At 49.6% G+C, this 27,975-nt stretch overlaps 2 protein-coding genes across 3 annotated transcripts in view; one reads left to right on the top strand and one right to left on the bottom strand.

Annotated features, from left to right (window-relative positions):
* Nucleotides 1–24: 24 nt before the first annotated feature.
* Nucleotides 25–26,000, top strand: DBH (dopamine beta-hydroxylase). The gene is made up of 12 exons (XM_058159581.1): nt 25–369; nt 5,105–5,251; nt 7,103–7,363; nt 8,529–8,705; nt 9,366–9,468; nt 13,832–13,998; nt 14,865–15,008; nt 16,229–16,267; nt 18,216–18,275; nt 20,719–20,846; nt 22,712–22,871; nt 25,114–26,000. Exons 1-12 carry the CDS (start codon nt 25–27, stop codon nt 25,234–25,236), a joined length of 1,854 nt encoding a protein of 617 aa, XP_058015564.1. The 3' UTR covers nt 25,237–26,000.
* Nucleotides 19,166–27,975, bottom strand: part of SARDH (sarcosine dehydrogenase) — a 79,607-nt gene continuing 70,797 nt past the window's right edge. Inside the window, exons 22-23 of one of the 2 annotated variants that reach the window (XR_009152309.1) lie at nt 19,669–19,921; nt 19,166–19,475 (exon numbers count right to left, since the gene is read on the bottom strand). The gene's annotated coding sequence lies outside the window, so the exon portion shown is untranslated. Of the gene's footprint in view, nt 19,922–27,975 lie in introns of both variants that reach the window. The other variant, XR_009152308.1, reaches the window with a different exon arrangement.

Raw genomic sequence — 27,975 nt, 5'->3', positions numbered from 1 at the left:
GCCCCATGACTCTCACTGGCCAGAATGCCAAGCTCCGGGAAGAGGCCGAAGGGAGATGCCTGCCTGGTGCTCAGAGTGTGGGAAGCGGCATCCATGTACTTCTCCCTGCTCGCCGTCTTCTTGGTTCTTCTGGTGGTGGCCCTCCAAGGCACGGAGCCAAGAGAGAGCTTCCCATACAAGGTGCCCCTGGACCCTCAGGGCCTCCTGGAGCTCTCCTGGAACATCAGCTACCACCTGGAAGAGGTGCATTTCTGGATTATGGCCAAGGAGCTGAAATATGGCTTTCTCTTTGGCATGTCAGACCGTGGAAGCTTTCAGGAGGCAGATCTGGCTGTCCTATGGAGCGATGGGGTCCAGTTCTATTTTGCGGTGGGTAAGCAGGGAAGCAGTTCCTATACCAAACTCAGACTTGGGATGGGGGTCTCCTTCTGGTATTGGGATCTCTGTTGATATTGACAAGAAATCATTTTTGGGTTCCAAGGAGAGTGTCCACGGAAGAGGGAGCCTTGCTTCTATATCTCCGGGGTTAGTTTCTTCATTGGTCACTGACTGAGTGAAGCTGAATGGGGACCAGACCAGGAAACAGGCTTTGAGAAGGTCTCGATCAGGGCTGTCAAACTCCCGGCCCCCGGGCACTGGCCATGCCTGTTTTAGCAAAGGGGGGGGAAAGTCCCAATACGTCACATGATGCCTCCGTGACGACATGAGTTTGACACCCCTGGTCTAGATCTAGATGAGGGGATAGAAGGAGAACTCATCAAATCTGCAGATGACACCAAACTGGAGGGAATAGCCAACATTCTGGAAGATAATCAAGATTCAGAAGGACCATGACACTACCAGACTCTGTGGTCTCTTCCCAAAATCCCCAAAGCTTTAACCAAAGACTATCTACTATTGACCTCACCCCATTCCTAAGAGGTCTGTAAAGGGGCGTGCATAAGAGCACCAGTGTACCTACCGTTCCTGTCCTGATGTTCCCTTTGATTGTATCCAATTTCATATAGTTATTACATGCTTATGATTATATATATGCTTATATATCGTATAGTTATTTCATGCTTATGCTTATATATACTGTTGTGACAAATAAATTAAAAAAAATAATTTAAAAAAAATGAGAGAAAAGGCCCTCTCTGTCCAGTGATGTGAAAAGTAAGGTCAGGACTTGGGCAGGAAAAATCAGATGCATGAAATAGAATAGGAGGTACCTGGCTCAGCTATTTTCCAAGGCACCGGAAGGCCAGACAAGGAATGGAAACTGAAGAAGGAGAGATTCAACCTGGAAATAAGGACAAATTTTCTGACAGTGAGAGCAAACAACCAATGGAACAGAAATTGCCTTTGGAAGTTGTGGGAGCTTCATCACTGGGGGCTTTCAAGAAGAGACTGGACTGCCATCTGTCAGAGATGGTGTAGGGTCTCCTGCTGGGACGGAGGTGGGTGGGTTGGACTGAATGACCTACAGGGTCCCTTCCAACTCTGTTAAAGCTGTAGTAACTGTGAGACAGATCAAGGAGTCTTAGTGGACAACCATTTAAGCATGGGACAGCAGTGTGCTGCAGCTGCCAAAAAGCCAATGCTGTTCTGGTCTGCATCAACAAAGAGAAGGTCTATACTGGACTTGTAAGGCCAAACATGGAATCCTGCAACCAGTTCTGGTCGCCACAGTACAAAAAAATTGTTGAGACTCTGGAAAGAGTGCAGAGGAGAGCGACAAAGGGGGACTAAAACATATGAAGAATGATTGTAGGAATTGGTCTATCTAGCCTAGTGAAGAGAAGGACCAGGGGTGACAGGAGAGCAGTGTTTTGAGGAGTTGCCACAGGACAACCTAGTCTCCAAAGCTCCTGAGGGCAGGAAAAGAAGCAGTGGGTGGAAGCTTGTTAAGAGAGATCCAAGCTAGAAGTAAGAAGAAATTTCCTGACAGTCAAAACAGTTAATCAATGGAACAGCTTGCCTTCTGCAGCTGTGATGGGTGCTCCATCACTGGAGGTTTTCAAGAAAAAATTAGGCAGCCATTTGCCTGGGATGCTATCAAGATTTCTATCTTGGGCAGGGGGTTCAAGATCCTTCCATCCCTAGGATCCTAGGACTCTAATTCTGCTTTTTTTAAGGCGTGAGCCAAGGAACAGTCTGTCTTTGAACAAGCTAATATTAAAACTGCACTGAATGTACTTGAGGTTAATATTTGTCATTATTTTATGCTTGGTTTAGCTAATTTTTATTTTTTTGAAACCATAACTGAAACCAGATTCTTAGGGGTTTTTTTAGCATGAATTTGGCCCTCTTGATTCCTCTGCCTCTTATTCTATCTAGATTATTTTGGATGCATTGTGGAGAGCTAAAAGCTTCGGAAAAGTCCTTTTTTGGGGGGGAGTTTCCCAGATGCCCCTACAGGCTCACCTGTCCCTGAACCCCAGAATAAAAGATGCCCAGGGCATCTGTGCATCTGTGAGCCTGGGCGCTTCCCTGGCAAAGATGAGGTCCAATTGCCCCACTGAAAGGGGCTTTTTCTGACCAGCCATGCAGGTCGGCAAGGCTACAGTCTTGCCGCTGACAACATCCAAAGGTTAGGAAGGTGGGATTACAAGCCAGCAAAAATCCCCACCCGGAACAAATTCAGAAGGGCAGAGAAATTGCATGATGGGCTGGAGAAATGTCAGGTTCAAAGATCATAGTACACACAAACACACAGACACAGACACACACACACACATTACCACAAGAGCTCACTCAATGGCTTCCCCTTAACTTAAAGGCTCAGAGAGGTAGCGGGACAAATGAAATTCAATGTAGAGAAAAGTAAAGTCTTACACTTAGGCAAGAAAAACCAAAAGTTCACATACAGACCGGGTGAAACCAGGCTTAATAGCAGGAACTGTGAGAGGGATCTTGGAGGCTTAGTGGACAACCAGTTAAATAAGAGTGTGTGAGGCAGCAGCCAAAAAAGCCAATGCAATCCTAAACAACATTAACAGAGGGATTCAATCAAGATCAAGGGAGTACTAGCATCCAGTTTTGATCACCACACTATAAAAAAGATCATATAAGACTCTAGAAAGAGTGCAGAGAAGAGCAACAAAGATGATTAGGGGACTGGAAGCTAAAACATATGAAGAATGGTTGCAGGAAGAAGGCATGACTAGTCTAGTGAGGAGAAGGACCAGGGGAGACATGATAGCATCTTCCAATATTTGAGGGGCTTCCACAGTGAGGAGGGAGGGTGTCAAGCTATTTTCCAAAGCACCCAAAGGGCAGACAAGGAATAATGGATGGAAACTGAAGAAGGAGAGATTCAACCTGGAAATAAGTAGAAACTTTCTGACAGTGAGAGCAATCAACCCATGGAACAGAAATTGCCTTCGGAAGTTGTGAGAGCTTCATCCCTGGAAGCTTCCAAGAAGAGACGGCCATCTCTCAGAAATGGTTTAGGGTCTCCTGCTTGGGGGTGGGGGTGGGGGGTTGGACTAGATGACTTACAAGTCCCTTCCAACTCTATTAATCTGTTAAACCTGGTGAAGTCATTGAGTGTAAATTCTGTGGTAGATGCGCCTCATAACAAGGAGGCTTATATCTGAGATGCTGACTAGGAGGCCCGATCAGTGGGGCTGCTTCAGAAACAGAGTTTCTTAAAAGAAAAAGAGAATGTTTACTCCAGGAAAATCAAATACTGAGATATGAAACATTTCTAAAAGAAGATGCCTACCAGCGATGCCTAAATCCTAAGCCTCTTTATGTGAAGAGTAACCCACCAATGTGGGTCTTGCCCACATGAGTGCCACAGCAGAGTTTTTGCAGAAGCATCTCTGACCATTTGCTCCCTCGCCTCTCCTTGTGTCTCTTTCTGAGTGACACCTGTCATTAGCAAAAAAGAGGTGGGGAGGGGTAAGGCTGGCAGGTGAGTCACACCAGCAGCGGCAGAGAGATTTTCCCATCTTGGAGACTTTCATCTTATTTCATGAGGCACATAGAAGCTCCAGATTGCAAGCAGGGCGTGCTTAGCGACCGTTCAGGCAGGTCTGAGCTCTGGTGAGGCAACTGTGGTGGGTTGTTGGCCTTTTCGTCCCTGACTCTACTTGATGAATTTTTATTTTTTATTTATTTATTTTCATCAAGCATGCATCAGATAACAGATATAAGTATAAACACGATTATGTATAAACATTCATGAAATGGATACGAATAAAAAGGGACAATAGGACAGGAAAGGTAGGCATTTTTTTTTACAGACCTCTTAGGAATGGGGTGAGGTCGACAGTAGACAGTCTAAGGTTAAAGTATTGGGGGTTTGGGGATGAGACCACAGAGTCAGATAGTGCATTCCAGGCATTGACCACTCTGTTACTGAAGTTGCATTTTCTGCAATCAAGTTTGGAATGGTTTACCATAAGTTTGTATCTATTATGCTCATGTATTGTTGTGGTTGAAGCTGTGGTTGAAGTCATTGACAAGTAGGACATTGTAGCAGATAATTTTATGTACTACGCTTAGGTCAGACCGAAGGCAAAGTTCTAACTCCATGATGGCGAACTTACAGCACACATGCCACAGCTGGCATGTGGAGCCATATCGGTGGGCACGCGAGCTCAGCTCCAGCCTGTGCCAGCTGATTTTCAGGCCTTTTGAACCCACCAGAAGTAGGGAAATAGGCTGTTTCCTGCCTCTGGAGGGCCTGGGGGTGTGGGGAAGGCCCGTTTTTCGCTCTCCCCAGGCTCCAGAGCCTTTTGAGGAGCCTGGGGAGGGCGAACCCTCCCCCAGAGGCTCTCCAAAGCCCGGCAACGGCCCATTTGCCAACTTCCGATGGGACTAGAAGGTCCATTTCTGGCCTCCGGAGGGCCTCTGGGGGGGTGGGGAAGGCCATTTTCATGCCCTCTAAGCTCCTAGAGAGGTCCTAGAGCCTGGGGAGAGAGAAAAACTGGCCTACCAGGCTCACCGGGCCAAAAGCAGGGATTATATTCTTAATTTTGGAATTTTTAAGAAGGGGACTCCAAGCTTTCTTTAGCTCAAGTGTAAACCCAAGACTGGATGCTTTAGCTGGGCCGCAATGCCCCCTCCAGCTCTGCCATCTGAAGTGCAATCCTTCTTGTTGCTTCACCTGTAGGATGCCTGGAGTGACCAAGACACACAGCTGCACATGGACGCCCAGCAGAACTACCATCTCCTGGGAGCACGGAGAATTGGCGGGGGGCTCTCCCTCCTCTTCAAGAGGCCCTTTGCCACCTGTGATCCAAAGGATTATCTGATTGAGGTAGAATCTTTAGTCACCTTCTGCTTCAGAAACAATTTTGAAAAAGAATTGCCCAAATCTGAAGAGAATAATACAGGGAGGGAGGCAGAATATCCTGAAAATGCTTTGTTTTGCACAATCTAATTTTATGTTTTGAAAATGGAAATCAAAACTTCAAGTCTGAATTGTTGAATATTACTTTTAAAACTCCCTTTTCCTATTTTTTTTTTAAAAAGAAAACAGTTCCTTGGTTTTCCCAGAATGGCTTACATGGGTGTCTCTTGTATGTTGACCTTCCAGGCAGCTGGCCCTTCATGTCCATCTAACAGGGCTCATGGCAGCTGAAAGCAGCCCAAATCTCATAATATTGGGAAGAGAGAAAGTGAAAAGGGGGCCGGGATAGCTCAGGCTGTTAAGAAGCCTGTTATTAGAACACAGTAGCCTGCAATTACTGCAGGTTCAGGCCCGGCCCAAGGTTGACTCAGCCTTCCATCCTTTATAAGGTAGGTAAAATGAGGACCCAGATTGTTGGGGGGGCAATAAGTTGACTTTGTAAATATACAAATAGAATGAGACTATTGCCTTACACACTGTAAGCCGCCCTGAGTCTTCGGAGAAGGGCGGGATATAAATGTAAACAAAAAAAAAAAACAACAGAGAGAAATAATGCTGCAATCCTGAATTTTGTGGCATTGTTCAGGCAAATTTGCTCAACTATTTTAGAGAGGGCCTGCCACATTTTTTCCTTCTCACAGGCTTGTCAGGGCTTGGAGAAGGAATAGATCTTTTTTAAGTAGTGGTCCCTCTTTAAGGAATAACTCCCACACTTCCAGATATGGATGGCCTCAGCTCTGGAGGTATTTCACAAAACACCTTGTTTAGCAACCACAATTCACACAACCAAAGACGTTGCTAAGCAAAATTACAACTGTGCTGATGACCTTTACTTCAGCTTTCCTTTGCTATACAGATTTTGCTATACAGGTCGCAAATGTGAAAACTGGTTAGTTCTTCATCACCATTTAGTGAAGAGTCATTAAATGAGTCAGTTGCTAAGTGAGGACTATCGGTAGAGCAAGGCAGCCCAGATTGAGTGACTGATGAACTGGGTTTTGCTATGGAGGTTTTTAGTGAGGGGGGATCCTTTAGGATTGAGTAAGTTATAAATATTATCAAAATAAGAAATATTAAATAATTAAATATATAAGCAAGCCCGCATTATGCCATCAAAGCACCAAAGGGGCTGGGTTCCCATAACAGCCAAAATTAGAACGGTCCGTGCTGAGACCAAGCAAGCTAAACTGCGGAAATAGATCTCAAGGCCAGCTGACCTAAAACTTTAGAAAAGTCTGAAGAGTGAGGCTGCTAAGCGTTTTCTTTAACTTTAAAAACATTGTTGAAAGTTTACAATTTAAGTTGTAATTTCTATGTGCTCAGATGGCTTCAGTATTTTTAATTTCCATTAAGAGAAACAGTTGGACTCAAATATAAGGATATTCTACGGCAAATGTACAATTAGAATAGTAATTGAAATCTTTTGTTCAAGAGATTCGTCCTTATGGAGCTCTGTGGCCAAAAGCAGACCGATGGATTGGTGTGGCTTAATTGGCAGTTATGATCTTGCCTTCCCTGTTTTATGATGCAGCCTTTTCAGGGAATTCTTTTCAGTGCTGTGCTCATCCTTGCAGAGGATGCTGCTCCCTGTTTAAATTAGCCCTTCCGTCGGCCTTGGGGGGAGTCTGATCTTCTCCAACCCAAGGAAGCCTTCTCAGTGCCCACTGCTTTCTTTCTGAGCTTCTTCCAGTCAGCAACCAAGCGTCCACTTTAAACTGGGCACCCGGCCTTATCCTTGGTTGGTGACTTCCCTTCCAGGACGGAACCGTTCATCTCATTTACGGCATTTTGGAGAAACCAGCTCCATCCCTCCAAGCCATCAATGTTTCTGCTCTGCTCCGGAAGGGGCTGCAGCGGGTGCAACTTCTGAAGCCCAAGATCAGGGTTCCCCCACTGCCTGGGGACCTGAAGACCATGGAGATCCGAGTCCCAGACGTGACCATTCCCCACCAGGAGACCACATACTGGTGTTACATGACCAAACTTCCGGACGGCTTTGAAAAGCATCATATTGTCATGGTGAGTTGAAAGACTGGTCCCCACCAACCCCTTTTCTTCCTCTCTCACCGATTCGGGTTTAAGTCCTCCCAATGTGCTTTGCAATTCTTCCTGAATCCAGGCCATCTCGTGCAAGTTATCCACTAACAAGGATTGCAACCATCCCCATTGATCTCTCCTGTACAGCTAGCATCGGTCAAGATCGTAAGGTCCCCCAAATACGATGATGATATCATTTCCCCTTTTTCCAGCTTTCAGCAAAGGTATCATCCAGCTGTTAGAGGGAATGGGAGCCCATTTCAAATGGAATGAACTTCTGCTTTGGTTGAAGTACTTCTTCCATCAGGGTAAAACCTCATCATTACAGATTACAGATTAACAGAGTTGGAAGGGGCCTTGTAGGTCATCTAGTCCAGCCCCCACCCACCCAAGCAGGAGACCCTACACCATTTCTGACAGATGGCAGTCCAGTCTCTTCTTGAAAGCTGCTTTCTGCTTCTGCTTCTGCTTCTGCTTCTCCTCCTCTTCTTCCTCCTCCTCCTCCTCCTTCTCCATCATCATCATCATCGTCATCATTTTTAGCCTTACTCCAATATTCTTCCACATTGTGCAAAGGAAGGTAAGGTGGATCCTGGCTTGTCCGTCTATTTCTTCTGCCTCTTGGGAATAGGAAGAGGAAGGGGGAGAAGGGTCTTCTGCCTCTGCAGGGGGGAGGCATCTCCCTTGGCTGGGACTCAGCGTTGCCCCTGCATGAACTGGGCCTTTTTAGTTTGGGCATCACACACCATGGGAATGGAGGAATTGGCCTGGGTTTATTTCTGACCATGGTTCTGAGAATCTAGCTGGCATGTTGTGTGAACTCAAGAGTTAGGGCTAACTCTGTGCTATTTCTTCATATCCAGCTGGAGGGAGGGAGGTTCACTTTGAAAATCCCCTCATCACAGTGTAAGACCATTTTCCATTTTTGTGAATTTTCAGAATGAGAGAGCAATGCTTACACTCCACCTGATTCATTTCGAGAGCAAGGAGCTTCCGTCTTTCCAGTGTGGCTTCCCAATTGGCAAGGGGATTTTTATCCACCCCAAATTGTCTGCCTTTAAAGAGACGAAATGGAGAATTTGCTTCTCCCATCCATAGCTCATGCATAGCTCTTGGAGTGTCACCACCTCTCTCCTTCCTCCCTCAGTATGAGCCGGTGGTCACAGGCGGGAACGAAGCCCTGGTCCATCACATGGAGGTCTTCCAGTGCAGCCCCCACTTCCCAGCCTTCCCACACTACAGTGGCCCCTGCCATTCCAAGATGAAGCCGCAGCGCCTGAATTTCTGTCGACACGTCTTGGCTGCCTGGGCGATGGGTGCACAGGTGAGCCTCAGGGGCCTTAATAAAGAACTGTGGGGGGAGAAAGACCCAGGTGGGAAGCCCCCCTGGATCCTCTGTCCTCAGACTGTGCTTCAGGAGATGTTTTTGTCCCAAATCAGCCATCCTGACCTCAGGCAACATTTTGAATTACGAAGACGTGAGCTGCTTGCCCCCTTGTCTCTGGAAAATTGCTTTGCTTCCTCGCTTGTTTAAGGGTGAGGGTTCTGCGGGCTTGGGATTTGGGGCAACGGAGAGCGGCCCAAGCACCGGCAGAGTCCTATTTCAAAACATCCTGGCTGGCTTTCAGGGCAGGAGGCTCCTGCAATGGATCCATTGGATCTCTCTTCTGAAGCAGCCTCTTCTGGGCTCCTCAGATTCCCTGAGGAATCTCTGGAAATCCCTTCTGAGCAAGATGATAAAGCAACAGCTCAGGGGTGGAGGTGGGGGGCTTATATAGACTTGCCAGGAGTCTTTCATTGTTTTTTGCTCCCCACCAAGACAGGGTAGTAGTTGAAGCCCAAAGTGCTGTTGCAAACTATCCCCTCCCACCTTTGCTATAAGCCTGGCTAGAAATATTGTGGGACCTTCAGTCTCCAGAGAAGGATTGGCTTGAGCTGCTGAAGTGGGCCACCTCCACCAAGGATCCCTCTTTCTTCCTTCCAGGCCTTTTACTACCCTGAAGACGCAGGGCTAGCCTTTGGGGGTCCCGGTTCCTCCAAATATTTGCGCCTGGAAGTCCACTACCATAATCCCCTGCTATTCGAAGGTGAGTGAGGCCCAGCAGACCTAGGCTGGCCACTGGCGTCTGATCCTGAGACTTTGGGGATCAGAAAGAGAACGGAGGGGAGGGAGGGAGGAGAAGAGGGTCCTGCAGGGGCTTTTTTCAGGACTGGCCTTGATCAGGAGGCACAAGGCAGCCATCTCACCATCCATATTTTAGGCTGCCTCTTCCCCTGCCAGGGTCTCTCCTGGGCTTTCCTGAATTAAGCCAGTTGCAGTCTTGCCTCCCTCAAAGTGAACGAAAGCAGCATCCGGCCAGCTTGCAGCTGAGAAAGGGCCACACAGTTGCTTTGAAGATCTCCAGAGGGGCCCTGCTCCCCCCACCCCCTGTGAAAACTCCCCCATCCCTGCTGCCTTTCGCTGGCCTGGGAAGGAGCCCCCCCCCCAGCTAACACAGCACACTTCCCCCTGTTTGCACTGCCTTGTTTTGACAGCTGGCAGGTTTTAAAAAAGGAAGCGAGGAGGAACTGCATTTACATACTCAGAGCTGCTGTTCCTTGGCTCTTCAAGAGTTGTGCTATTTCTGGGCTGTGCTATTTCGCACCCAGGGCTGGGAGGCCAAGCAGTTCCGGCCAATGGGGGCCTTACAGTCCTTCCTTTCCATCCATAAGATCCCCTGGATCTTGATGTGCCTCAGCTGAAGGGCAGGCCAGGAGGTGGGCTTCAGAAGAAGAAGAAGCCGGCCAGGAGCTGTCTCTGGCTGCAGCCCCAGGACCTCCTGGGAAGATGGCGCTTCTCTGATGGCCACCAGCAATGTGGCCGGTAGAAGGGGACAATGGCAGCCCCCACCTTTCCAGCCCCCAAATCAAGGTTTGCCAGCTTGACCATAGCACCCTTCTCCATCGGGTGCCATGAGGTCTCCCCACGGCTGGCTGTTCCTGAGACTAGTGGTGGGAGAGCTCCCAGGTGATTTCTGCCCCCCCCCAGTTCATGGGCAGCTTAAAGCTCCCTGCTCCCCTGCCATGAAGCCAAAGCAGTGCATTGCAAGGTAGTTGATTCCACTGGTTGATGGCCTTTTACCCTTTCCTGTTCTGGGTAAATCTGGGGTGAAAACCCAAAGAGTATCTGGGCAGGAAGATGCTGCTGCCCAAGTGATCTGAACTCTCCATTTAGGTTGGAGGAAGAGTAGGGCCACTCACCTGTGTGGGAGATGAAAGAAACCGATGTGGCTCCAGAAGCCTGAGCTGCTGATCAGATCTGTCAGCTTCCATCGGCTTCATCAGAACTCACCTTCCGCTCACCACCTCTCTATAAAGCCTTAGTAAGACCACACCTTGGTCACCACACTATAAAAAAGAGGCTGAGACTCTAGAAAGAGTGCAGAGAAGAGCAACCAGGATGATTAGGGGACTGGAAGCTAAAACATGCAATGAACGGTTGCAGGAACCAGGCCTGGCTAGTCTAGTGAAGAGAAGGACCAGGGGAAACAGGATAGCAGCCTTCCAGTATTTGAGGGGCTGCCACAGAGAGGAGGGGGTCAAGCTGTTTTCCAAGGTGCCCAAAGGCCAGACAAGGAATAATGGATGGAAACTGAACATCCATTCAGTTGGATGGAAATAAGGAGGAATTTTCTGGCAGTGAGAACAATCAACCCATGGAAAAGAAGCTGCCTTCAGAAGTTATGGGAGCTTCATCACTGGAAGCTTTGAAGAAGAGACTGGACTGCCATCCGTCAGAAATGGTGTAGGGTCTCCTACTTGGGCATGGGGTTGGACTAGATCAATGGTCACTAACTGGTGGTCTGTGGATCACTGGTGGTCCGTGAGAAAATGTTGATGGCCCATAGAAAAATTATTTGCATTTTTATATTGCACTAAATACTATTTATCTTTTTAAAAATATCATTTTAATGGTCCACGGGATTTAAGATTATGAATTTAGTGGTCCCTGAGGTCTGAAAGATTGATGATCCCTAGACTAGATGACCTACAAAGTCCCTTCCAACTCTTGTTAATCTAATCCTAATCTTAATCCAATCCAATCCAATCCAATCCAATCTAATCTAATCTAATCTAATCTACGGGTAGCAATGGTGAGGAGGACTTGAGGTCCTGGCGGAGCTCTCCCTGCCAAAGGCCCATCCTGGAAGCAGACCCAGGTCCTCCCTCCTCTCACCTGGAGGGACTGCTAGATGTCTCGTTGCTGAACCCGGCTGCTCTTTCAGGACAAGACCTGCTGGTGGGGTGGGGGTGGGGCTTTCCCTCGACTTCCTACTTCTTGTACCTCGCTCACTGTTAAGTTGGGTGAGTGAAGACTAGACAGGCTTCAGACAACAGCTCTTTATTCGGTAACTCTTGCCTTTCTGACAGCTTGCCCTTATATAGGGAGCTGTCAGGGATTTCAACCAATCAGGTTTGACTATTCTTCCCGTTTAAACAACGGTCCTGAGTGAAACCTTCAGGCTGTCAATCTCTAACACTCACCTTGGGATGGGTTGAAGAAGGCTTTTGGGGCTTCAAGGAGACCTCTGTGCCTACCTTCCCACCAGTGGTGGGTTTCAAATTTTTTTACTACTGGTTCTGTGGGTGTGGCTTGGTGGGTGTGGCAGGGAAGGATACTGCAAAATCTCCATTCCCACCCCACTCCATGGGAAGGATACTGTAAAATCTCCATTCCCACCCCATTCCAGGGGAAGGATACTGTAAAATCCCCATTTCCTCCCGATCAGCTGGGATTTGGGAGGCAGAGAATAGATGGGGGCGGGGCCAGTCAGAATTTTTACTACTGGTTCTCCGAACTACTCAAAATTTCCACTACTGGTTTTCCAGAACTGGTCAGAACCTGCTGAAACCCAATTCTGCTTCCCTCAGCTCTCTCATGGGGGGCACCACCTGAAGGAGGAGGGAAGCTATTTCCCTTCAACCCAAAGAAACACCCGGATTCAATCTTTGTTTTCTGGGCAGGGGTCGTGGACGGTGACCCTTTGCCCAGAAGTCAGAGCAGGCCAGAGGTTGGCAGGAGGACCCTCTGGCCATCCCATCCTCAGAGAAGGCACACAAAGAGTCCCTTTCCTCAAGCGATGCCTTCGGTGTCCTTCAGAGAATGGACTGGCCTTGCTTGCACCCTGGAAGGCCCACGCGGTGGGGATAAGGGCTGGGGGACTCCCATGGGGCAGTGGAGTCACCAAAGGACTGGAGGGGCAGATTGTTTGGCCTATGGGAACAGCCAATGGGCACCGCCAGGGCCCTCCTAGTTAAAAGTCCTCCCACGCTCCCAGGGCAAAAGGGCTGCTGTGATTTCCAGGCCCCAGGCAAGAGCAGGAGATTCAGGAAAGGCAAGGCAGGATCTCTTCTCAAGACAGCTTCTCCCAGCCCCAAATACCATGAGAGGCAGATGGCAAACGGGAGTCTGACAGCACCGATGCCAAGGTTGCGTGGCATTGCTGGGATCCTTTATTTATTTATTTATTTATTTATTTATTTATTTATTTATTTATTTATTTATTTATTTATTAAATTTCTATACCGCCCTTCTCCTGAAGGACTCAGGGCGGTGTACAGCCAGAATAAAAACACAGAATATATACAATTAAAAGAATTTAAAATGAAATATTACTATACGGCCGATAATTAAAACAATTAAAAATTTAAAATATTATTAAAACCCCAATTTAAAATCAACTATTTATGCCAGTCCTGCTTGAGTGAATAAATATGTTTTAAACTCACGACGGAAGGTCCGAAGATCAGGCAGTTGACGTAAGCCGGGGGGAGTTCGTTCCAGAGTGTTGGTGCTCCCACAGAAAAGGCCCTACTCCTGGGGGCCGCCAGCCGACATTGTTTGGCGGACGGCACCCTGAGAAGGCCCTCTCTGTGAGAGCGTACGGGTCGATGGGAGGCATAAGGTAACAGCAGGTGGTCTCGTAAGTACCCGGGTCCTAAGCCATGGAGCGCTTTAAAGGTGGTAACCAGGATCTTGAAGCGCACCTGAAAGACTACAGGAAGCCAGTGCAAACTACGGAGCAGTGGTGTTATGTGGGAGCCACGGGCGGCTCCCATTACCACTCGCGCAGCTGCATTCTGGACTAACTGCAGCCTCCGGGTGCACCTCAAGGGCAGCCCCATGTAGAGAGCATTGCAATAATCCAGCCGAGACGTAACCAGAGCGTGAGTGACTGTGCAAGTAGAGTATAACGTTTCTTTCCAGGGGGGTCTTCAGCAGCGTCGAAGAGACTGTCCATGCCATCCTGCCGAGCGTCAGCAATGGGCTGGGTCGGGCACCTTGGGATTATGCCCAAAACTTAACTTGACCCCGCTGGACTCTCTGGGGCCTTCCTTGGGCAGAAGGCGGTGCCCATTCTTCAGCAGAAAAGGTTTTTGTGCACCCCCCTCCCCTTTGCTTCTTGCCAGGCCGCCGCGACTCCTCCGGGATTCGACTCCATTACACGGCCTCCCTCCGACAGTACGACGCAGGGATCATGGAGTTGGGCTTGGTCTACACACCTGTGATGGCAATTCCCCCTGGCGAAAGCCATTTCTCCCTCACCGGCTACTGCTCGGACAAGTGCACCCAGCTGGTGAGGCTGCCTTCCTAACCCTGCAGATCTTGGGCTGGGGGAGGCGTCCCTTCCCTTCTTTTAAAGGGGAGAAGCTGCTCTTTGGGGTGGGGTGGAGATGTGGCATGCAGCACTTCCAGCGACTACCCTCCCTCCCTCCCTTCTTTCCTTCCTTCTTTCCTTCCTTCCTTCCTTCCTTCCTTCCTTCCTTCCTTCCTTCCTTCCTTCCTTTCCTTCCTTTCTTCCTTCCCCTTTCTCCTTCCCTCCCTTCTTCCTGTCATTCTTCAGCTCCTCAGTCAGACTGATTTTGAATGGCGTCCAAATTCCCCAATATAGGAATTGGGTTAAAAAGACCAAGGAGAGGAGACCCCCCCCACTCCCTTCCCACCCACACAGGCAGCGGTGACCTCCTTCCCCCCCCAGCAGACCTGTCCAGTTGCAGAGGAGCTGGGGACATCTGAGGGGGGACCCCCCTCTGCCACCCATAGCAGAGCCTGGCAGGAGCCCCATTTGAGTGCCCCATTCTCAGCTTATGGCTACCCTAAAAGTCCAGGGCTCCATTCGCCTATCAGTTCCCTCAGCCACCTGCCTCCTAGGAAGCCACGGCCGTTTCACAGAGGAGCCGCTGAAAAATGGGGGTGGGGGCAGAGCTGAAACTTCATTTCTGATCCTGGATTGCATTCAGCTGATGAGAAGCAAGCGGGGGACCTGTGCCTTTTCCCGCAGCCCACTCTGGGCCCACTAGGTCTGGCACCAGGCAGGGTCCTCACTTGCAATGCCCATTCCTCAAGGGTCCTCCCCCCCCCAGTCCCCTCCCAGGGGAGTGTTCTCACTGCAAAGGATTGCCTTCATCTTCCTCCTCCTCCTCCTCCTCCTCTTCTCTGCAGGCTTTGCCACCTGCCGGGATTCACATCTTTGCTTCTCAGCTCCACACCCACCTGGCCGGGAGGAGCGTGGTGACCACACTGTCCCGTGAAGGGAGAGACTGGGAAATTGTCAACAGAGACAGGCACTACAGCCCCCACTTCCAGGTAACCCAGGGAGTGGGGGGACCCAGGAAAGCATTGTGGTCTTCCCTCTCGGTGGCGGATGTGTCTCTGCTGCAGCCGGAAGAGAAAGTAGCAGTGGGAGGGCCAGCCACCCCCCCCCCCGCAAGAGAAAGCAGCCATTCTGCTGTGCAAAAGCCCCTGAGGCTGTGAGCATGACAGACCGGCCTTTGTCCAGAGAGCTCCCAGGGAATCTGCCCTCCAGGTGCCCTTGTCTCTTTCCTCCGGCCCCAGGACGGTGCCTTTTCTTGGTCCCAAGGCCAAAGGACGACTGGGGCAGCACCAGGGGTTGCTGCTGTGTAGCTGAGCCGTCTTGTGGCTTTTCTGGAGGGGCTGATATACTTCCTCCTTCTTTCCTCTTACACTGCAGGGTGTGTGTGTGTGTATGTGTCCCTCATCCTTCCAAACAGCTTCTGAGCCGAGAAGCAGGAGGGCACAAGTGGAAAGGAGGGGAGCAGGCTAGGAAGCCAGGCAGCAAAGAGTTGCAGAAAGAAAGGTAGATGGTATCAGGACAGCCGTGGAAACCAGATCAGGCTTGGGAAGCCACCACCTCCCGCAATTGATATCTGTTATAAACCAAAATTATAAAGGAACATCAAAAGCCAAAGACCATTTTTGCAGCCGAGCCACAATGGTGCGGTGGTTAGAGTGCAGTACTGCAGGCTCCTTCTGCTGACTGCAATTTGGCAATTTGAATCTCACCAGGTTGACTCAGCCTTCCATCCTTCCGAGGTCAGTAAAATGAGGACCCAGATTTTTGAGGGCATTTGGGAGCTGTGACGGCTCCTTTCTGCAAGGGCTCTGGGTGGCACTTACTGTACGCATCCATCAGTCTGGTGGCCAGAAGCATTTTTCCAGGGGAGGGGGACAGCGTTGTGGAATGGCCTCCTGTTGGCGCCCCTGCCTCCAACGTGATCTGGCCTCTGGTGAAAGAAAGCAAGGAAGCAGAGCTTTCATGAGGGGGAGGACTTTGGAGTGGGGGGCTCCAATGCCCTGCCTCTGGAGAACAGCTTCTTTGGGTGGTGCTTGTCAAATGCTAAGTATCTTTTAGGATTGCATCGAGATATCGGTCTGATGAATATATTGAGAATTAACAAAGGGGACATTTGAAGGTAGCAGTGTCTTATTTCCTTCCCTCCCTCTGCCCCTTCTTTCCCATCGTGCCCACCCCCCCAACCTTTCCTGCCCCCCCCCCCTTTCTTCAGGAGATCCGCATGCTGAAAAAGGAGGTCTCCGTCTACCCGGTAAGCAAGCACTGCTCCGTTCTGGAGGGGGGGGGATCCTCGGAATCACCTAACTAGGAACCAGAATGGGATCCTCTTTCAGAGCTCTCCTCGTGAAACTGAGGCACCCCTTTCTCCCTGGGCAGGATGAGCCCCTCCCCCCTGGGGTAAAGGCAGGGGAGCAGAGTTGTGAGAAAGTGGGGTCTGGTCAGAGGAGCCAGGAAGGAACAGCCAGGCACCCTCTCTTCCTCCCCAGCTCCCCGTGCATTGGGCCTTGTGGGAGGTTGAGGTGAGTGCGCTAAGCACAGGGTCTCGCCTCTTGCAGGCCGGCCCTTCCTCGATGCTCTGAGGTCCAGTGAGCAGTGTGCTCTTCCCTGGAGGACAGATGACTATGGAGATTCTCAGTCCTCCAGGTCAGGGTTGTTGTCCCAAAGGTGCTTTTTTCAAGAGGCAACTGGACTTTCTGTTTTTTCTTTGAAGATGTTTTCCTTTTCATCCAAGAAGCTTCTTCAGCTCTAACTGGATGTTGGGGAATGGAAGGATTCATACTCCTTGAAGTCAGCTGGTCATTTGTATCAGGGGTGGGTTCTACTTATCTTTACTACCGGTTGGCATCGGGCCCGTGCGCACGGGCTCACTCCACTCGTGCACGCACACACTCTTCTGTGCATGCGCAGAAGACTTTTGATGACGTTCGGGTCAGTGGCTGGAGCCTCCTGCCAGCTTTACTACCAGTTCCATAGAACCGGTTTGAACCGGGGGCAACCCACCACTGATTTGTATCCTTAGAGCAGGGGTCTCAATCTTGATTTCATTGAGGGCTGCATCAGGATTGTTCTTGATCCAGGGAGCCAGAGTGGGCATGGCCATCTCGACATCACTCACATGATCAAATGCCACTTTTGCTAGTAGATTGTGTTGCTAGCACTCTGCCAGCTAAAACAGAGCTTGTGAGGGTGGCTGCAAGCAGCCCTCGTGAGCTCTGTTTTCACTAGCCGAGGCACCATGGGCTGGTCCTTCACTGTTTCTGTCAGGAATGCCTCCTTTCAGTATTCAAGAAAGAAAAACTGGTATGGCCCATCCTTCTGATATGGCCTGACGGTTGACCTTGACTGGTTATCAGCAAGCCTCCCAGCTGCAGAGAAAACGCTGAGGGAAAGTTCCTCCAATTTACTCCCTGTTACAAGACATCTCCACCAGATTGCTTCCCTGCTCCTCCATAACCAAGGCAACTCCCCCCTCCCCCCCCCCCCGTTACAATGGCAGCTGTAGCAAGCAATCAATATAGAAGCGGAGGCTGACAGTTTCCAGGACAGCCCCCGTGGGCCAGATCTGGCCTGCAGGCCTTGAGTATGATACCCCTCTTAAAGTCACCTGGAGGTTTCTCTGTGTCCTCAGGGTCACCCAAGAAGTGCAAATGGGTGTGGAGCCTTCTTGGAACTGCTGAAAGGTCCCTGTTGTAGATTGGAGATAGATGGTGTCATATCCCTCCTCCTCTGTTGAGGGAGGGCTGTTCAGTTTGGACAGAGATGCCTCTTCCGCCCCTCTTTCAAACCAGCCGTCCTTTCTGTCTAAAATATGGACTTTGCTGACAAGTGGTCTTTGTGTTTTAAAGGCAGATGGGCTGGTGAATCTAGTCTTTTGGTTTGTTCTCCTATGCTGAGCCATGCATTTATGAGAACGGAAGGATTTATTAGCATAAATCCTTCTATTCCCCACCATCAACCAGTCAGAGCTGAAGAAGCAAAATGTCTTCAAAGAAATAGCAGAAAGTCCAGTTGCCTCTTGAAAAAAACCACCTTTGGGCAGAGCTTCGGCCACTGGGCACCCCTGGAAGAGAGCAACAAGGGCAGTTCCATTAGCAGCAGCAGCTGCCACAACACACAGCTGGCAGCACAGAATCGGTTCCCTGTGTCCCTTAGACCCAGGGAACCTCCTGGATCTGAGCAAAGCCTGCTTTCTGTCGTAGGGTGATGTGCTGAGAACCACCTGTGTGTACAACACAGAAGACAGGAATGAGACGACAGTGGTGAGTTGGGCTGGGATTTTGTGCTGGGCTACTTTTGCTGCCCTGAGACTCAAGTCAGAAACCAGCGATTGAAGGAAGGATTTAAGTTCACCTGCAGGGGCTCAGAAGAATGGTCATCTGCTCCAGTGGAGCCCCACCCCATCCCACTCCCCAACTGACCTTCCTATTAGGGAGTCTTCCAACCTTCAGCCTCCAGAGCACCCAAAGGCCCACAACTTCCAAAGGCAACTTCTGTTCCATCGGTTGCTTGCTCTCACTGTCAGAAAATTTCTCCTTATTTCCAGGTTGAATCTCTCCTTGTTGTTTCCATCCATTATTCCTTGTCTGGGCTTCGGGTGCTTTGAAGAATAGCTTGACCCCTTCTTCTCTGTGTCAGCCCCTCAAATATTGGAAGATGCTATCCTGTCTCCCCTGGTCCTTCTCACTAGACTAGCCATGCCTTCTTCCTGCAACTGTTCTTCCTATGTTTTAGCCTCCAGTCCCCTCATCATCTTGGTTGCGCTTCTCTGCATTCTTTCTAGAGTTTCAACATCTTTTTTATAGTGTGGTGACCAAAACTGGATGCAGTACTCTAGGTGTGGTCTTATTAAGGCTTTATAGAGTGGTATTAGCACCTCCCTTGATCCTGATTGTATCCCTTTTAATGCAATTTAGGATTGCATTGGCATCCTCTCACTGTCCTTCTGTGGCCATAGATGAATTAGTTTGAGTCCTTCTGGTGTTCCGGTGGCCTCTGGAAGAAGGGCTGTTCTACCATGGGCTCTCCTTCCCAGCAGGGTGAGGTTGGAACAGATGATCTCCAGGATCCTTTCCGGCCCTTACATGTCATTAAGGTGACCAACTTTTTTACAATGAGGAGGAGGACACAAATAAATTGAAGAAAAAAAATATCATAAATAAAAGAAACATTTTATTCATTGCAACAATAATACAGAATACACTATACTATGATAAATGCATAATAAAAAACATTTGTAATAATAACATTTTACATTGTAATTATGCTTACGTGCCTATTAATTATTATTTAAATAATAATGGTCATTTTACGTAATAGCTGCTCTGCCTCCAACTGCAGTACAAAATTCTCCACTGCAAATATTGCAGAAAAACATGTTATCCTTCTTTGATATGAGGAATGGAAATTCCTTATTCAATTTATCGTTGAATATCCTTTCCTCTTTTTTTATTTTTTCATCCCTAAATGAAATTTAAAAATAAAATTAAAATATAGAGCTCCACGAATGATGCAAGCACATTCATTATGAATAATAAAATTAATTATTAAAACTGAAACAATAACATAAGGGAATAAACTCCTAAATAAAATTTTACATATTTGGAAATTATTAAATAAATAATGAATTAATAAAACATGAATTATTGTGCTCACCTGTGTATGATTGAATATTCACTGAGAAAGAAGTGAATATGCTAATGTGCGCTTGTCTGCCATGTCATGTTTCGGTAAAAAGTAAACAAAGCCACTTGCGTGTGGACATTCCTGCGTGCGGCACACTCTCTCAAAACAATTCTCCTGTGCGGAGTGCATGCATCTCATAATCGCGTCTCGCCGCACTATACCGAGCCTTGACCAATCGTCATGTCAAATACAAATACGTCACATCACACGCAATGGATCGGATCTGCATCGATCGAATAGGGAGATTTACAGATTAGTCTTCAAATATCGAAAAGGAGGACATGTAGGAGGACACTTTTCGAGAGCGGACAGAACTTACAAAAGAAGGACTGTCCTCCCTAAAGGAGGCCGATGGGTCACCTTAATTTCATGATTTGTATAATATGGTGCCCGGAACTGGACATGCAGGCATAAAGCAGAATTCAGAAATAGTATCTCAAATTGCACTGGCAGTCCAAGGAAGCTGAGGAGAGCCTGGAAAAGAGCCCCCCGGGGGTCTCCTCTGCGCCCGGCCGTCCTCATTTCCTCTCCTGCCCTCCTGTTGACCACAGCAGAGCAGACCAAGGAGGTTGCAGGGTCAGCAGCCAGTCAGCCCCTGGAGTTTGCCAGAAGGAAGGGAGGCCTTTTTGTCCAAGGCCACAGAGATCCCTCAGAAGGGCCAAAGGCCATCTGCCAAACTCAGGGGTTTTTCTGGGAATGCATGGAAGGAGCCTGGCAGCTTAAAGCCAAGAGGAAGGCGGCACTGCCAGAGATTGGGAGTGGGCTTCCGTTGTCCAGTTGGCCAATGTTTCCCTCCCCCCTTGCTGGCCAAACAGGAAAACAAATCCTTATGCTCCCAAGGAGGGAATTTGCATCAACGGATCACAGTCCATTGCGCCCATACTCCCGGCTGTGGGTGAAAAATCGAGCAGGCAAAATGGAGGCAAGGAGGGAAATGGGGGCTGGGGCTTGTGGGGGGGGGGTGTTGCTTTCTGTGTCTGTGTGTGAAATGCTGAGGAGCTTCACTCCCCTTTTCTGCAGGGAGGATTTGGAATCATGGAAGAGATGTGTGTGAACTACGTCCATTACTACCCCCAGACGGAGCTGGAGCTGTGCAAAAGTGCCATTGACCCGGGATACCTGCACCGCTATTTTCAGCTCCTGGACAGGTAACATGATGCAGGGACAGTAGCAGCAGTCGGGCATCGCAGGTAGGGGATAAAAGTGTTTTTAAGGCGAGGGCTTTGCTGCCAAGGAAAGAAGGAAGTTGGGGGATTCCTCAGGACGTCTCTCTGACCGCAGACTGAGGAGTGCGTGAGGACTGCCCCGAGGAGTAGCTGGCCTGGAACGGGGCTAGGAGGGGGGCTGCATACAGGCTGGGGGCCCTCCTTGCCTTTCTGGCAGCTGGCCTGCAGAGCCTCCCTGCTTGGCTGGTTCTCTCCCGCTGCAGAGAGGCTCTCCAGGAAATCCTGAGGCTCGTTGGAGCAAAGGCTGTTGGTTCTCGGGGGCCCCCAAGGCTTTAGAAAATGTATTCGGGTGCCTAGAGAGGGAAGAAGACCTGCCAAAAAGCGGGAGGAAACGGCCCACCTTCATATGTCTTTTTTCCTGGACATTCAGTGGAGAGTTATTCTGCAGTCCTCGATTTGTGACTTTTAATTGAACCCAGTATTACAGTTGTAAATTGTGACAATCGTTAAACAGATTACAGACTAAGTCCGATTTCGTAAACTTTTTTTGAAGCGGTTGTTAAGCAAATGTTAAACAAATCCATTTTATCCAACCTGCATTTTTTGCCAGAAACTAGAAGTAAACACCGGAAACCAGCCAAAAATGCCAAAATTCACAGTTTCCTGATTACAGGACACTGCAAACATCCATAAATACAAATCAGTTGTCAAATACTCAAAACACAGTTGTGGGACTGGGGGTGGGGGAGTGTGTGTGTGAGCCACACACTCTCCAGGACCAGATTGTAAATAACATTGTGGGGGTGGGGGTGTCTCATAACTTTGAACTGGGTGACTGGAAGACTACCGGTGGTAGGAGGTGATCTATAATCATACAAATATGCATACCATTAAAAGCAGAGCTGATTGCAAACTAGTAAATAGCAATAGCAATAAGACTTATATACTACTTCACAGTGCTTTCCAGCCCTCTCTAAGCAGTTTTACAGAGTCAACCTCTTGCCCCCAACAATCTGGGTCCTCATTTGACCCACCTCGGAAGGACGGAAGGCTGAGTCAACCTTCAGCTGGTGTGATTCGAACTGCCAAATTGCAGACAGGCAGCAGGCAGCACTGCACTCTAACCACTGTGCCCCCGGCTACTGTGATAATAGCGAGTGACAAAAGAGAAGCCGGGCAGGATACAGGAGGGCAGAACTTCTGCATGGTCCCAACCAGCCTGGCTCCCTCTTCAAGCCCCAGAAGATGTGATGTATGACGGGCTGTCTATGGGAGGCCAGGAGTGGGTGGCCTCTTCTGCAGCCCAGCTTCCTCTGCCCCTCTCGGTTTGCCAGGCATGGGCCTGGGAGGGGGGCACATGTCCCAATGCTTCTGACTGTGGCCCAGTGGCGCCAGAAGAAAATGAACAATTGCACTGGAATGAACAGCCAGAGGAAGAATCGTGAGAGGATGGTGTCCAATATCCACTTTATACTTGAAAACTCCCTATAGACAAATGAGGATGCAACGTATCCCTGGATTCCATTCCCCACCGTCCAGTCAGAGCTGAAGAAGCTTCTTGGATGAGAAGCAAAACGTCTTCAAACAAAAACCAGAAAGTTCAGTTGCCCCTTGAAAAAGCAATTTTGGGACAACCATGACTTGGATGAGAATCTCCATAGATAACCCTGGAATTAGTTGACTCCGTCTTCCTAGTGTCCATTAAATGGGATTTTTCCATTGATACTTTCCTCCTCTTCCTCCCCCTCATCTTGAAATGCTCCTGTATTCTTTGCTCTTGTTTGTTGGAACTCTTCCTTTCCACCCCACTTTCCCATTCCTGATGCACAGCATTTCTCCTCCGGTAGATTCAACGATGAAGACATCTGCACATGCCCAGACGCCTCAGTCACAAGGCAGTTTTCTTCCGTCTCCTGGAACCTGTTCAGCAGGGAAGTCCTGAGAGCCCTTTATGACTCTGCTCCGATTTCCATGCACTGCAATAAATCCTCAGCTGTCCGGTTTCCGGTAGGAAGGACCTCTGGGGAAACTCGGGGTGTCCTTGGGCAAGCTTGGCTGGCGGGCTCTTCTGATCCCTCGGCTTGGGGCCGAATCTGGCCTCTCGTGGAGCCTGGATGGACTCTTTCAACCGAGCTTTGATGGGCTCTTGACTGCCCCTGCTGTGCCCACAAGGTGGGAGTCTCCAAGCCCACAAACTGGGAGCTTGTGAGAGGTGGGGCTGCTCAGGGTGAAAGGAGTACATTCAGAAGATTGAAATGAGGATCCTTTAAATCTGGAGTTTTTAGAATCCTTGTCACTCTCTTGACAATTCTTGTCAAGTTCCTGACTGGGTGTGAGAGAGGATGTGTTTGTGTGGAGCTGAACTACGGCTATATCCATGTCAGCCATAGTTTCCACTGGGAACTTGCGAACATCCTAGAACCCTGATGGCAAATCTATGGCACACGTCCCACAGGTGGCAGGCAGAGCCATATCTGCGGTCATGCGAGCCGATGCCCTAGCTCAGCTCCAGTGCTCATGTGTGCACCGGCCAGTGAATTTTCGCCACCCGTCCCCTCCCAGGAGTCTCCACGGGGCCCGTTTTGGCATGCGCATATACGACCCTCCCCACTCCCCACGCTTATGGCATGCAACGGCGAAAAGGTTAGCCATCACTGTCTTAGACCAAGCTAAGAATAAAACTGCTACAGCCTTTGAGATGGGAGCTTCTTGCAGCCTTCCTCGGGGCTGGGAGTGGGATGCAAACTCCCCTTCCTTCCTTATCCTAACAAGTGCATGTAGCTGTGTGCCTCTGCCGTTTGGCTGCCCCACCTCCCCCCATAGGCCCACAGCCGCTGTGATCTTGCAGCATGGCTTCCGCCTGCCATCTGATTGGCTGGCGGCTAACTGTCCCATGCGGCCAAAGGCCCAGGACAAATGGTGTCTTGGCGAATGGGCCGGACTGAAGGGTGCAGGGCGGAGGGCCAGAGGCCCATTGGTCAGGGTAAATGACTGGGGGAGGGCCAGCAGAGGGGGAAAGCTGGCTGTAAATGGGCGGAGGCGGGAGGCGGGAGGAAAAGGAGGCATGGCCAAGGGTGGGAGCCTAAACCCCCATTCCATCCCTGTAAGCTTGGCATTCAGACAAATCAGCCATCTATAGACATATAAACCATTCAAAAGAGGCAACCAAAAAGCTAAGAGGAAGACAAAAAGATCACAACAAGTGGTCTCCAGCAGCCTAGACCCAGATAAGCAGGGACTGACACCAAACAGGCAAAAAACAGTGCCCTAACCAAGGAACCACTCAGGAGACAATCACACCCCTAGCAGCATTGACAAGCCTGGACTGGACTAGTCTATGGGGTAATCTAACCAAGAGAAAAAGTAGGGGTGGTGTGATAGCCAACTTGACGGCTGCCCCAAAGAAGAGTGGGACAGACTAGTCTCCAGGCACCTAATGGCAAGATAAGAAGCAACTTATCAAAGAGAGATCCAGCCTAGAATTAAAGAGAAGTTTCCTGACAGTGAGAACACTGTTGTTAATTGGTGAAACAACTTGCCTTCAGAAGTTGTGGGTGCTTCATCACTGGAGATTTCTGAGAAGAGATTGTCCAGAAAGATCTAGGGTCTCCCGCTTGAGCAGGACATTGTAATGGAAGACCTCCAAGGTCCCTTTCAACTTGGTTGTATTCTGGACATAGTACTCTGAGTGTGGTCTCACTCATGCAGCAGAAAGCGATGCTATCCTCTTCACATGAACTTGATGCTCTTCTCTCTTAATGCAATCTAGTGCTGTGTTGGCTTTTTTGGCAGATGCAGCAGACTCTGGCTAATCCTGAAGTGGGGGTCTACTAGGATTCTCATCGTTACTAACAGGGACCACCTATTCTATACCTGTACATTTGGTTTGTTTCCTGCCTAGGGGCAGGACCTTCCTTCTCTCACCACAGCACTTGTTTTGGACTGGTTGCAAGATGCCTTTCCCTTGCGTGTGATTCTCCTCAGGAACATCTGCGCATTGTCCATCAGGAGCTCTACCTGTGCAGAGAGAGGAAGGGTTGCTGGGTCTCTAGAGCTCAGCCAGTGCCCGGCAGACATTCTCCGGCTTCCAGGGATGCGGCTGGGATGCTTCCAACCTGCAGCTATATAAGTCAATGCTTGGTTTATTCCATCTGTGTTTTCCAAGGAAGGTTGGGCATATTGCCACCTGGCCTTGTAGATGGTTGATAGTGTCGACTCCAGACCCTTATAGTCTCCATTTTCTCTCTAGGGCGAATGGGAGAAGCAGCCTTTACCGAAAATCACTCAAGTATTGCCCACGCCAGCTCCTGCTCACTGCGAAGACCACAGACCTCTGGGCCCCACCCGTGTCAAATTAGCAAAGGCTCAGTGAGACGGAGGCTGCTCTTGGGCCTCTTTTGTCCCTCCCTAGTTCTGCTTTGTTGGTACTTTAGATCTGAAAGGTTTTGTCTGGGGAGGAGAGGAGGTGCCATGGACAGTACCCCTCCTTCCAGCAGCTGTTCTCTCTGAGCAGCTGGACAGAAGCCCTGGCAACCGAGGGAGGGCTCTGATCTGCAGTCGCTGGATTTCACCTGTCCTGCCTTGGAAATCATTGGGGAAGCCTGCAGCACCTTAGCCGGAGTGGGAATTACATCCTCTTCCAGCACAGATGCGGCAGATGGCATCTTCAGGAATGCTCTCCTCCTCATTCCAGAAAGATGTTCTCAGGCATTCCCACCTGTGGCTCTGTGATAAGAGCATATTCTTGCCCCCCCTCTCCCAGTTCCTGCTTGCTGGAATTCCTTCACGCACCTGCAGAAGCCGTGGCCAGCCCATCTTCTCCTTCCCTGTTCCTCAGATACTTTGATTTCCCCTCACAATTGGCTACAGAATCACATTCCAATAAAGGCAGTGATGAAGGTTTCTTCAGATGTTCAACGTCCATTATTTAATCATCTGAATAACTGGCAAGCACTTTTTGTAAGTGGAGAAATAATTTTCAAATGTGGCCCCTAGTAAGAGTGGTGGCTTTGAATCACCCTTCTTCCGCCCTCCAGAGAGAATGGGACAACTTGCCACAGCCAACTCGCTGCGACAAACTCATTGTGGCAAACTCGCCACAGCCAACTCCCCATGGGCAACTTGGTGCAGGACAACTCCCCATGGCCAACTCACTGCGAGACAACTCATTGTGGGACAATTTAACAATTCTATTTAATTAGCACTAGCACGTAAGACTTTATAGTGTTTTCCAGCCCTCTCTAAGGGTTTACAGAGTCAGCCTCTTGCCCCCAGCAATTTTTGGGTCCTCATTTTACCCACCTTGGAAGGACGGAAGGTTGAGTCAACCTTGAGCCCAGTGAGATTCAAACTGCCAAACTGCAGGCAGCTGGCAGTCAGCAGAAGGAGCCTGCAGTACTGCACTCTAACCACTGCGCCACTGTGGCTCATGATTCTCTTCCAGCATTTCTTTGATATTAATGTAACTCTTGTCCTGCAGTTAGTTGTCCTGTGTCAAGATGGCCATGGCAAGGTGATCATGGCGAATTGTCCTAGACCCCCTCCAGAGGCCCCTGGCCAGCCATGACTCTCGCTCTGCCACCGCTGATTCTTCTTCCTGCCACCAGTCTCTGTCCTGAAGTAACCACTTTGAAATAAACGGCAAGTTTGGGCTAGCCAGGGTTTGTGTAGCGGCATATCAGACAGCCTGGCTTCCCTGGGGGAGGGGAGGGAGGGGGGCTGGGTTCCAGTGTTCAGCAGTGCCACTGCGGTGCCTGATTCTGCACAAGCACCAGATCTCACTTGTGTTCCAGCAGAAAATCTCATCTGCTCACATTGTGATAATTGCCTCTCAATGTGCACACACGCACACACACACACACACGTGTCTGAAGACATGCAGGCAGCCAGCCTTTCTCCTCCCTCTCCACACCCAGTTGTGGAACATGCCTGCTGATGCGAAGGAAAGAACCACACAAAAAACAGCATCTTCTCCAGAGCTATTTGACAAATAGCACTGTAGTGAAGACGTCAGATCTGGGGGCACCCCGGTTCAAGCTCTGGTACAGAGGATTGGGGGGGGGGGCAAGAGAGACTGAAGCCCCTTTTAAGTTCAGAAATGAGATAATCAAGACCCCACATAAATGAGCCGTCCGTCTATATAAGGCAAATAAATAAAACGGTTTTGGAAGCAGCTCAGGCGGAGGCATAAAGAGGGGAGGGGCTGCAAAGCTTTATTTTGAGTTCCAAGTTCTTGCTTTCCCAAGGAGTTGGTGGCCTGGTCTGCCCCACCCCCACCCCCACCCCAGGCCCCTTCCTGATGACTTCATGGGGGTGGCGTATTGGTGGGGGGGGGGGAAATGGACAGGGGAGGGTTGTGTCAGCTGGAGCTTTGCAGGACATCTTATTTGTTTGTTGGTTGGTGACTTTGAGTCAAGAGTTGACTCCTGGCAACTGCCTGGACCAATCCCTGGAGTTTTCTTAGGAAACTACTTCTCCGAGGGCTGGGAAAGGGGCTGGCCAGGGACCCCCAGCTGGCCTCAGGCGGGACCCGAGCCCTGGTCTGCTGGCTTCTGGTCTGAGGCCTTCAATGATTATGCCAGGCTGGTTCTCAATGGGGGAAAAGTGAGCTATAAATACAAACCATCTATAAATAAGAACCTACCCGCCCATTTGTCTCCCCACAGGAAGGTGTTGTCCCCACCTGTCTAGGTGACCCACCTCACCTGTCATTTTGCATCAGGCTCAGTAAAGCTGTTGGGAGGAGCAGGAAGCCTTTGCCTCAACCCCCCTCCTCCCCCGCAGGCCTTTTTCTCAGAGAAAGCAAAAGAGAGAAAACAGTTCGGTTGTGCAGAAAGAAAGGAGGGATGCTGGGAGCCAAGCCCCCTTCCCAGCCTTTGCTCTCTCTCTCCTCCCCTTCCAATGGAGGGGGGGGGAGAGGCTTGCTGTTATCTCATGTGCCTTCAGCAAAACTTAGAAACCAGCTTCTTATACATGTGAGCTAACCAGCTGCTCCTTGGGAGGCTATTATTACCAGCAAACACATCCGCCCTGCTTCCTAAATCATTGAGAGCAATTAATGGACCAACCCAAGTAACAAATCCAAGTTGATGAAACCCCCCCCACCCTACCC

This window comes from Ahaetulla prasina, chromosome 16 (assembly GCF_028640845.1).
Source record: "Ahaetulla prasina isolate Xishuangbanna chromosome 16, ASM2864084v1, whole genome shotgun sequence".
Lineage (NCBI taxonomy): Eukaryota > Metazoa > Chordata > Lepidosauria > Squamata > Colubridae > Ahaetulla > Ahaetulla prasina.
The sequence above is the reverse complement of the archived record's forward strand: the minus strand, read 5'-3'. Positions and strand labels throughout refer to the sequence as shown.

Coding starts and splice junctions, on each gene's coding strand:
- DBH (XM_058159581.1), top strand. CDS start 25: ATGCCAAGCTCCGGGAAGAGGCCGAAGGGAGATGCCTGCCTGGTGCTC. Junction 8,706..9,365: donor CCTGGGCGATGGGTGCACAG/GTGAGCCTCAGG, acceptor TCTTCCTTCCAG/GCCTTTTACTACCCTGAAGA. Junction 22,872..25,113: donor CCTCAGCTGTCCGGTTTCCG/GTAGGAAGGACC, acceptor TTTTCTCTCTAG/GGCGAATGGGAGAAGCAGCC.